Source organism: Ciona robusta, chromosome 1 (assembly GCF_009617815.1).
Source record: "Ciona robusta chromosome 1, ASM961781v2".
NCBI lineage: Eukaryota > Metazoa > Chordata > Ascidiacea > Phlebobranchia > Cionidae > Ciona > Ciona robusta.
In genome coordinates, this window is record NC_143235.1 from 8157105 (window position 1) to 8168832 (window position 11728).

Below are 11728 nucleotides of genomic sequence, written 5' to 3' on the forward strand. Positions count from 1 at the left end.
GGGAGATGTGATTAACGAAATGTTGAAAAAAGAATCGTAAGTTTACGTTTATTTATTTTCTTGGTTAAACTAATGAAGTAAAAACAACCAGACTAATAAGTTTTGTCATAATCCTATTTAGGGCTGCCATATGTGAGAATCACTTTTTAGAAAGTGACATTATAGTGAAAGGTGTAAGAAAACAGCTTAAGATTGGTGCAAAACCAAGAAAAAATTTACCGAAGGTATCTGGACAATTTACTGGTTGTCCAAGAAAAGAGCCAGCAGTGCGTGAAGATCTACCACAAAAACTCAGATACAGTTGTGTAGCTGATTTACAGAAAGCAGCAAACAAACTGTCAGAAAAAGTGAAAGGTACAGGTTTATTTTATACATAACAAACAATCATTTCATTAAATCTGCAGTTAAAGTGTTATGGAATCTTTATTGTGTTTTTTTCTATAATATGTAATTATATTATGAATCACTAAATTTCAGAACATTGGATTTATTATGCCTGGAAGTCATTTTTTATTTTGGAATATAAAGAACAGGACACAATACTGCCTCGAATCCGGTAAATCAATACTTTGGTTGATTCTCTTTTTGAAATTATTTTTATTCTAATTGTATGTTTTTAGAATTGAATTTGATTCTAATGCTCACATCACTGCTGTAGCATTGTCTGGATGGAAAGTTTCCAATGCCATAAGTCTTTTGGGTAATGGTCAACTTGACACTTTGTACAATGTGCTATGTAAGTATTGTAAAAGCTAAATTTTAGAAGAATTTTGCTTATCACAACCTATGTTCTAGGTGAAGCAGAACGTCTGACCTTGTGCCAAGGCATTGAAAAACATATCAAGGGTTCTTTGGAACACCCACAGCTGGTATGGGATGGGAACAAAATTGAGACGTCAAATATAATTAGGTCATCTAAATGCAATATTATAGGTAATATGTGTGTACTTCTAAGATACAAGTTAAAGCAATCTCACTATGATTGTTTCTTCATTTGATTCTTTAGTGTCATCGCTTCGTGATGTTCCTGTATGTGTTGAGTGCTCAAAGTATGCAAATGTCCAAGATGTTCAAAGCCAAGTTGAAGTTGACAATCAAATACATGAAACTATTAAGGTTTGTGGTTAGGATTATTTTGTTCATTGATTCACTGGGTTTGTGTTTAGGTTGTCTATGGAGAAGAAGAAAAGAGTCTGAATAATTGGCACAAGATGTTTTACAAAAATCAAATCAGCAATGCATCACTGTCTATACATGCAAGGAGATATCATCCCGATGTAGTGCGTTGGGCACTTGAGTTATACTGTCGCTCTCCTGCTGCATATGAGCACATAAGAAGTAGCAAAGCTCTGGTGTTGCCATCAATATCCACTATAAAAAGTTACAGGTACAGATTTAACTTATTTTGCCATTCTAACATTTACTATAAAGAATAGTTTAACAAGGGGTGTGATAACTTATTTTCGGTAGAAATTGCATACCTCCAACATCTGGGATCAGTTCAATTGCATTGGCTGAAATTGAACGCGTGGCAAAAGATAATGAAGAGCTTATAGGTTACCTTACATTGGATGAGATGAAAAGTAAGTTGCTGCTGTAAGGTGTACTCCATGTGTATTATTGTCATGTATTTTTAGTACGAGAAAATGTTGTTATTCGCGATGGAATGTTGGTGGGATTTTCAGAGCTACAGCCACTTTCAGACAAACCTACTTTAGCAAGTCACATACTAGGTATTCTATGGCATTATACTAATATTTCAACAAATTCAATATGTAATTTTTTTAGTGTTTTATGTAAGAACTGTGAAGAGAGAAGTGTCTATTCCACTAGCTTGGTATCCTACAAATGTTACACCGGCATATCAGATGGCAATTATTTTTTGGGAGCTCTTGAATGAATGCGAAAAGCGGGGTCTACAGATCCATGCTGTTGTAGCTGATGGTATGTCAGTTAACAGACGCTTTTTTAAACTTGTTAGTGGAAGTTCCACAATTCCATTGGATCAGCCATTCACTGCTCCAAATCCTCATGCCCCAAGTCGACCGATTTTTCTCTGCTCGGATCCATCTCATTTGCTCAAAGTAAAGCATATTTTCAACTTATATGATTCAGTGTAGTTAGTTTTATCTTTACAGACCACAAGAAATTCTCTCTTGTCCTCGAAACCAGGTGGTACAAGGTATATGAACATGAGCGGCTTTGATGTACTGTGGACACATGTTATTGACCTGTATAAAGAAGATCAAGCTTCTGAGATTCTTTCAAAAAGTCTCCTTACATCAGAGCACATTCACCTCACCCCTTACTCAAAAGTAATCTAATTTAGGGTATCACTGTATTTTTTTTAATTTTTAATTTGTGCAGATGAGAGTTAACCTGGCAAGAGATGTTCTCAGCTGGCGTGTTGGCAAATGCCTTAGTACTATGGTGGGAGCGCAGGGGACATCAGAATTTATTCTCATGTTTGCGAAGTAAATATTCTTCGTAGTCTTATTATTTTTGTGTAGCATTTGTCCCAACATCTAGTTTTAAACCACATTTGAAATTAACTTTACAGATGGTTTGATATTGTCAACTGTAATGCATCGTGCCCTATACGTGATCCTAAAGACAGCAGACTTTTATGGTTGCAAGATAACTTTGTGAAATGTTTGATTGATTGGATGGTAATATCGTGTTATTGTTTCACTGAGGTGTTTAGGACTTACTGAGATTTATTTCTTAGGTTGATGTCAAAACGCACCATCGTGGGGAGGGTAAAAGGCTTATGGCAAAACCTACGTTAGAGGGACTTATATTTACCACACAAAATTTCATTTCTTTAACAAAACGTTTGCTGTCAAGTAGTTCATTGGAATATGTATGCTTGCATTCTTTTACTCAAGATGTACTTGAAGCATTCTTTGGAAACTTGGTATGAAAAATGACGTATTGAATTGCGATTAAAAATATTCTCAACTAAAGTTAACAAAAGTTTTATTTTTAAGCGTCAAATTGGTCGAAGATCTGGAAACCCTGATGTTTCACAGGCTGCATATGGAATTCAGCATATTACTGTTCGGAAGGTGATAAAAAAAGTCAAGGGTTTAAATGGTAGCACTACTTTTGGCAAAGAAAATGCATGGACAGAAGTTAGTGATATTCCACTCCCAAAACGCCCAAGAAAATGAAAATGCAAATTGGTAACAACAGTATTTTTAACTTCTTTACATTTTATTTAGTTCTTTTCTAAGACTATGTGTTTGCCGGTTACAGGTTTTAGACAATCTTTCAAATAACTTTTTGGAAAAAGCATAAGATAGTAATCGTATAAATAAAGTAACAAGATAAGTTGTTAATTTTAAGACAACATTATTTTCTACCTCACTTCGATCAACTATTCGGTCAACAAAGTGGCTGAATGTAACATCGTGTAAAATTTTACAAGTAATCTTTTTAAAGTCTACAGATGAAATATCACTGCACTGCTGTTTCACCAAGTTATATGTGTACAGCAGAAGATGGTGGTATTCTGTTGATGGATTCCTTAATGATCCAATCCTTTGTTCAAGCAGGGGTATCATTGATCCTGATGGATTTGTGGTGCAAAATGAATTAATGACACTGTAATCGTTTTCAAATTTTTTAGATGCCTTTTTTAATGTGAAGCCTCCAATATACTCAATGACATCCTGTTCTAGTTCTGTAATTTCAGTCTGTAATACTGTGCTTTCTTTTTGTATTGGCTTTACAATTTGCTTCATCATACTCAAAATTGCCACTGATGCCTGCCCATTTTCTATTTTTGATAAAAAAAAACTTGAAGCATTTGTACAAATCAAAGGATATTGTTTTATAATATGTTCCTCATTTTTATTTTTTGCAAATTCCATTATCCAAGTTGTTACTTTTTGTAATCCAAATTGTGAAAGTGTAAAGTCGGGGTTCAGAACTTGATTAACATACGTTATGTCTTCCTCTCTAATAGTGGGATCAGGAGTCGTGGATTGCACTGATGACGATAAATTACTTTCAGTATCCACGTCGGTAAATAGCAGTTCTACAATAACGTCCTCTTGTACATCCATTAGGACCAATACTGCACCAAATATTAACTACTACTGCTGCTGTTGGATGCATGAAATACAGTGCGTTAATGTATTTTTAACACCGGTAACAGTTTATTAAAATAAGTAAATTAGTTTGAGTATAATTTCGAAGCTACACGGAATACTATAACATACCAACAGGTAAAACCATAGTCCGTATATAAACATGTCTCGAAGCTATACGGAATACTATAACATACCAACAGGTAAAACCATAGTCCGTATATAAACATGTCTGGGTCAAACGATATTTATTGCAGACGGCTATTCTGGCAATCTCATTCTGCTGAGTGTCACTCAACCGTGACCGAGACAATGGAGCATGGTCGGTTGGCTTTCTATGTTCAGTATTCTATGGTTAGACCAATTGCCGTTAAAGGTCTTGCCCAAGGACACATACGGCCGCAACACCAGTATGTATTAAATTGAAGTTTATACGATTTGTGCCCACATTGGTAGGAGCGACGAGCCTTAAACCCATTACCTCTGGGTTACTGGCAGGCGCGCTAATCACTTTTCCACAGCAAACCGTGGAAACAGATTTCAATGCCCCCAGTTTAATGCGGTATACGAATATTTGTTTTATTTTAATACGAGATGAGGGAAGTTATCGTTATATTTTTTTCCAACCATTGTTTCTGTTTTCAAACTGTCGAACGGCGCTTATACTGTCTCTAAAATTGTGGAGTATATAGGCCTGTGAAAGTTGGCGGATGCGAAACTTTTCCATGTCTTGTAGCTAGCTCATAACGATTGACGCATCAGCATCAAACTAGTTCTGTTTATACACGGACGCTTTCGGAGCACTTTCCTTACAGCTTACACAGGTGTACCATCTTTCCCGCTTCGCTATGCGTATACTCAGTGTCACGGACAAAAAGCTTATAGCGGCCGGGTACCCGGGTAAACATCAATAAGAGCCCGCCATAAGTACAAGTTTTCTTCCGAAACCTTAGTACATGTAGTTGCCTTGGTTCCATTTTTCAGCAATTGCGAAATTTCATAGCAAGAATGAAATTACGTGACAGCAGTATGACCCATGTTGAAAGAAAAGCTATTTGAGCCTGCTAACAGCGACTTTAAACTAGGTATTACTAATAATATTGACCAAGGTAGCGGCGGTGTTCACACTAATCAATTATAGGGAACATTATACAGAATTGTGTAATTGGGTGGGGTAAGATAGAAAATATTTTCACTGTTATTTTCCGTCCCATTTTATGGTAAACAAACAATGTTTACGGTATTGCATAACCGTGTCCTTACGAGGAGAGTTGTTAATTATTCAAAACACGATAATGAATATTGCGCTTAACCGCTAATGGTATATCTCTCTCTTATCTCGCAGTAGTACATGACGCATACACCCTTAAATGTTTGCATAGGTTCACTTTATCTCTAGTAGGCCGTGGTGATGGTTAAACCACTCTCAATCCCCATGGACAGACACACAATGGTAGATGCTGCATTAGGCATCAAATCCGATATCTGTCTGGCTGTAACACTGCAAGGGCTGCGAGCGATGTGTCGTAATTTTAATCCCTACAATGAAATATGCTGATTTGCTAGATAAACAGATTGGCCTGTGTGTCTTTGCAAATATGGTTGTGTAGTATCATGTAATGTACATTGCAACTATGCTTCGTTTCTTAACGATACCGCCGAGTGCCAACTCCTATAGCAGTGGTTCTTAAACTGAAGGGCGCGTAAGACTCGGAAGGGGGCGCGAAAAACAAAAATAAGGTGTTACATGTGTTATAACCAAAGTCCTTAGAAATCACTTTTATATGGACTTTGGTTATAACAGTGGTGATTAATTGTCGGGTCTCGATTCAGTTCCGGATCGTTTTGAATTTTTGTGTGGATCATCTGATGTAATAAAAAAAAGGCTGAAACACGACGCACGTAAGAGCTAAAGTACGACACAGGTAAAAGTTAAATAAAAACAAACATTCAAGCCTGTTTTTAAACCTCCTACAAATGCTAAATGTTAAGGTGTCAATCCCTAATATGACGCAAATATCAACTTGTGAATAGCTATTATATCTTAATTAATTGCCAGGTCAAAGAATCGATATAATGATGCAATGGATCCACGTGTGAGTCCGTACTATTTGGTAATAAACATGCCGATTGGCTGAGGAAAACATCGTAAATATAAGGCTATAAACTACTACGCAAACGTAAAACCGAACCTCACTTTTGTGTTGATCGCAACAAATGCGTTTTTAAATGTCCAATATGTTTATTATTTATATATAGTGGATAACTACGTTGTCAGGTTTGGTTGTGGTGGATTATTGCACAAATTAATTTAACACCACTGTGATAATTTAACAAGAGGGAAGAGGGGCGATTTATTTTAGAATCTTCATTATAGGGTGCGTGCTTTAAAAAGATCAAGAAACCCCTGGTATATAATGACAAACAGAAACAAACGATCAACGGTTTTACATTTAAAACATACTAGCTAAAATGTATACTTGTTACTTTCAGCTAACGCTTGAAGAAAGTATGCATCAACTTATTTTTATCGTTTGCAAGAAATAGATTTGCAAGATGGCTTCCATGACTTTGCTATGATAGAGCCCGCTGTACCTAACATTATAAGAACACCACCGATATACGAAGTTGCGTAAGGTACAGTGTTGAGAAGCATGGTATCATAAATGAAACCCGTCAGAACTTGACCGGAAAGTATAACAGATACGATACTCGGAAGCTCAAAATGTAAGGAGGCAAACATTAAAATTCGACATGTGTAACTAGCACCGGCTGCCAGCATTGCAAAAATAAAATCATAAAAACAGGGCATCGAAAATTTACCAGCGGTTAACTTAATGTAAATGTAACATATTACCGCGCCTTGTAACGCTGCGCAAGTCAGAACGCTACTGGCGGAAACGCTTTTTATCTTTCTAGACAGAACCAAAGTGCCAGAAAAACATAGTGTCGCCAGCATAGCGATGAACACTCCTAACATTCTGTCTTGGCTCCTCGTATTGCTGGCAGCTGTTCCTCCAAACAGAAAGGCAGGTCTGGCAATCAAAACAACACCTCCCAGACTGACGAATGCAACCAACACTTCCAAAACACCACTCTTTTCTAAAGAAAATTGTATTGTTTACAAACATACAAAGTATTGAGCTTTTTAACTACCTTTCAGAATGATGTAAGACAGCAGCAATGTAGGTACCGCGTGTGCGTTACCAAGAGCGATGAGATCTGAGACGTATAAATAATCCATTGCAACGTAGTATGTAATTACAGCGCATGCGCTTATCGTACCAACAAGTATCAAATACTTCATGTCGTTCCATGGAATCGGCTTTTCGGTATACAGACTGTACGACTGGTGTGGCAGATTGAACATGTAGTTCCCAATAAACACCACCAAACTAATTTCCATTCTTGACATTTCAACACATTTGGCAGCAAAGAATATGTACGCTGGCGATAAGGCTGTGCATACAAATGCAAGTATCGTTCCGAAGTTACAATATGGCATCGTTCCGAATTACAGCATTGCTTGCTGATTAAGTACAAAATATTTCGCCTATCAAGACTAAAACAGCATCAGAAAACCCTGAAGACAAAATTAAACAGTGATTTTAACCAACAACGTGACACGCACAATGGGCGCCATAAAATTTGCATTTAACCGAAATGTGCAGCTATATGTCTACCATATTTTCCCGTTCAGTTATGCGCCTAGTTATAGACTACGACACTACGTGTACCGATTTTTTTTTTCGCTGCAAAGATTTTAGATGCAAAACTGTTGCCTGTATGGAGCATGCTATTGATGGGGTTCTAAATTAAACTGTTCTTTAAGTGACCACTACAACTTTTGACCCTTGTCGAAACTTATTAAAAGAATGATTGATTAGATTTCGCCCCTCGTTTATTCGCACCTTTCCTCGGTGAAAATGAACGGCGTACTACTTTCGTAAAAATGTCACAGTACACGTGGTCTCTCATTACAGCTATGCATACATGCTCTGTATTTAAAACTTTTTTCGCAAAAAAACTTTGTAGTTTGAGGCAAAACAGATAAGAAAGTGGCGATGCTAACGCCGCTATATCTAGCAACCTTATGATTAACTGAATACTACCGGAATTTAAATATAGTAGGGTGGGGGAAGATGGGACACTTTGTCAGACGAGACTTTTTTTTTAATTTTCATATTACGGTCCCCCATTTAATGATAATCAGGAAACTAAGGTTACAGAATTATTCGACGGTTTTATCACGACTTTATTAAACGCCCGTCAAAGCTGATTACTGTTTTTAAATATTAAAAAAATATGTAAAATAGAAACAGTATACTTTGAACAGGTAAAAAAATGCGAAATAGTAAGGAGCTATTGTTTAATGCTCACCAAATCATAGTAAAGCCAATGATTTTTTTTAGTTTGCGTGTGCGAACGATTAAACTAGTTTTATGTCTTCATAAAACAACCTTGAATATTTCGTACAGTTTGATTTTGTCTCATAAAACTAGTTTTAGTTTTGTAAAAAAACACTGATATATAAGCATGAAGAAAATAGGCAGGGGTCAATATGACTTTAATTTGAGATAAAAACAACAAAAAACTCGGTTTAACGTTATATACATAACGTTTACATGGCAAAGAAACTAGCACAGCCTGTTAAACTCGGTAGGTTAACTACAAGTTGCAGAATACTGCTAATGTAAATACATTCCAATTTTGAGTCCCATCTTCCCCCACATTGTAGTTCTGTACAATTTCATTGCCAAACTTTGAAAGGTTTGCTTTTAATTCAGTATTTTATACCTCAGGGGGTTTTCAACTATAAGATACTGATATAATAAAAATATAATGGTCATTTGCACTTGGTGATAATTTATAAGAAGTGGCTTGTGCCAAAAACAGAGTAGTAAGACCCAATTTGTAGCAAAAATAAAAACTTTATTAATAGTTATTATCAATTTTCTGTTATTATAATTTCATATACATTTGTAGGATACAATATTTATCCATTGATGTTCGAACATTAACCATTGGCGTTCAAACAATACCAATTGTTATGCAATTAGTCCGGCGCCATGGCGTAGTGGTTAGCGCGCCTGCCTGTAACCATTAGGTAATATGGGTTCAAGGCTCGTCGCTGCCACCATTGTGGGCGTATGTGTCCTTGGGCAAGACACTTAACGACAATTGCTTCAACCCAGTGGTCACTAATGGGTTGTCCAAATTATCAGCCATACATAAAAAAAAAATCCAAAAAAATAATCACCCACAAAGTAACATACATGGCAACTCGTAAGCTGGCACGAGGTGTTAAACCCGTGTGATAACGACTGTCGTTTTCCGGCCACGCGAGGATAAAGTAAGTTACATTCATACATTCAATAATATAATGTAAGTAACATGTTAAAACTATAGCAGTAGAGCAAGAAAATAAATGTTTAGACCTAATTTTCAAAGCGTACAGTATTATTCCATGTTATTCACGTATATTTCTATTTATAAATACACTTAATAATCAAAATTAACAATGATTTTAAACTGCCCCATCTTATCCTGTGTGTTTTCAAATTTGTAAAATTTCATCTGTTGTGCGGATCGCTAAAAAACTCCTCGTTTGTTTCATTATATTTTATTAAACTGGTGTCAAATAATAAAGGAAAGATAGTACTAATTCGTGGTATTACCCAAAAACCATCTATTTTGATTTTGAAAATATTTGGCAATATGAGCTTAAGTGTCCCATCTTCCCCCATTGTACTATGCACTTAGTTAATTTTCAATAACTTACACACGCAATTTTTAATTTTACGTGTTATCACCGACGATAAAATGTCTTTGCTGTGCGAATTGAAGCCATTCGTCCTCACCAATTAACGGTGCGAATTAAGCAGGGACAGAAACAACGAAGACGAAAAAAGAGAACGGTAACAGCGAAAACAATTAAGTTTAATGGTAACCCCTTACTCAACTCAACGTCACGTCAGGAAACAGTGCTTGTTTTTGCTACGGAGCCCACAGAGCGTGAATCGCCTATAGAAATGCACGGTCGGCGTGTGTTTATTCGGTTCTTGTAAGCGATACAAAGCTAGAAAACACGTATAGCGGTTGTTTAACTTTTAAATATAATTTCTAATATAAATCTTGTTATATAACATTTAATCTAAGAATTAATGTGGAGTAAATTAGTAAAATTAAAACATACATAACAGTATAGGCCCGTAATATTTCTCAATCTAAATACTCCAATAAATTTGAAATAGTCTAAAAGTAAATCTACCGCTTTTACCTGTTAACGACTGCACTAGGTCAGAGTGATAGAAACATCAACTGCCGCCATTGTGTGGCCAAAAGCAAGCAAAAGTGTTGACTTTTGTAATGGGTTTACTTTAAACAAACTTGTTAAATTTTGTTAGCGTTTTCATTTGTGACAAGAGGTAAAGAAGCTTATGTTTCCCTTATCATACTGTCTTTGCCCAAAATAGTAGAAAAATACCCTATGTAAACGGCCTATGACTATAATGTCACAAGTTCACAGCTCAAGTTTTGTTTTCGACACAGAAAACAAATGATGAATGTTTTTTAGACTTTCCAACCTTTAATTTTGTTTTTAAGACCAAGTTTCCCTTCAAATGAGCCAAAGCCGACTTTTCTTATAACTACTGTGTTATTTTGGACACAGAATGGCGTTTAATTTGTCTATGGCTCTCTACACCAATGTTATTGCTCTACACTAAATATACTGTGGCGGCTACAAGTCAGTCGGGCACATATAGTATTGCGCAAATAGTTACTTCCTTATTTACACACTTGCAATTGCCTTTAACTTATCGCTGTAGTTTCACACGCGAACATCTGATGTCTTGTTATTCTAATAAAAACGCAATTCGTAGAAATAGCTCCACCATCGCTACAATGGTTGACTTAAAGGATACGCAGTACAGATAAGTAGAGCGTGACGCAAATTACGCCATCTATACATTACGAAGTGTGACTGACTTTAGGGTCGCATCATAGAGAATTAATATATGGTCGGATGCAGATAGTATTCTTAAGTTTCTGCTTGATCATTGATTCGCTAATAAACAATGATTAAGCGAAAAACATTGTTTTTGAAAAAAGATAATCAATGATATCTTTCTATGTATGTAACGTAATAATGTACCAAAGCAGGAATGCAATTTTCCCGCGAAAATTATTCCAACAAAACGGCCAGTTTTAGAAAAAGCAGACGTGAAGGCAGCAAATAATTAGGAAGAAGGTCTATTGAAACTGATTAGTAGAATGCAATAGAGTAACCTCTTCAAATCCAAGTTCCTAGGAGTTCCACAATCCCCAATTCTTGGTTCCCTACTGTTTTTAATATATATTAATTAATAATTACCCAAATTGCCTCATTTTTAGCAAAACCATGTTTGGCAATGGCACCAGAACCTTTTTGTCTCTGTAAAACTAGTACAGTGATACTAATATACAACACTAAACTATTTCATGAACCAATACAAATCAAATTAATAATAACCAAACTGAACAAGTCAACTGTTTTCGGTTCTTTGGAACAATAAATACAGATAATCTTTCATGAAACTACATATCACAGAATTATTTAAAAAAATACAAACTAAATTAGCCATAGTACGCAA

At 35.9% G+C, this 11728-nt stretch overlaps 1 protein-coding gene across 1 annotated transcript; it reads right to left on the reverse strand.

The window, feature by feature from the left end:
• Positions 1-5691: 5691 nt before the first annotated feature.
• Positions 5692-7771, reverse strand: LOC149742654 (solute carrier family 35 member G1-like). The gene is made up of 2 exons (XM_089888470.1): positions 7251-7771; positions 5692-7196 (listed from the first exon to the last, which is right to left on the reverse strand). The coding sequence occupies exons 1-2, from the start codon at positions 7597-7599 to the stop codon at positions 6622-6624; spliced, it is 924 nt and encodes a 307-aa protein (XP_089744596.1). The 5' UTR covers positions 7600-7771; the 3' UTR covers positions 5692-6621.
• Positions 7772-11728: the final 3957 nt, after the last annotated feature.

Coding starts and splice junctions, on each gene's coding strand:
- LOC149742654 (XM_089888470.1), bottom strand. CDS start 7,599: ATGCCATATTGTAACTTCGGAACGATACTTGCATTTGTATGCACAGCC. Junction 7,197..7,250: donor GTCTTACATCATTCTGAAAG/GTAGTTAAAAAG, acceptor AATTTTCTTTAG/AAAAGAGTGGTGTTTTGGAA.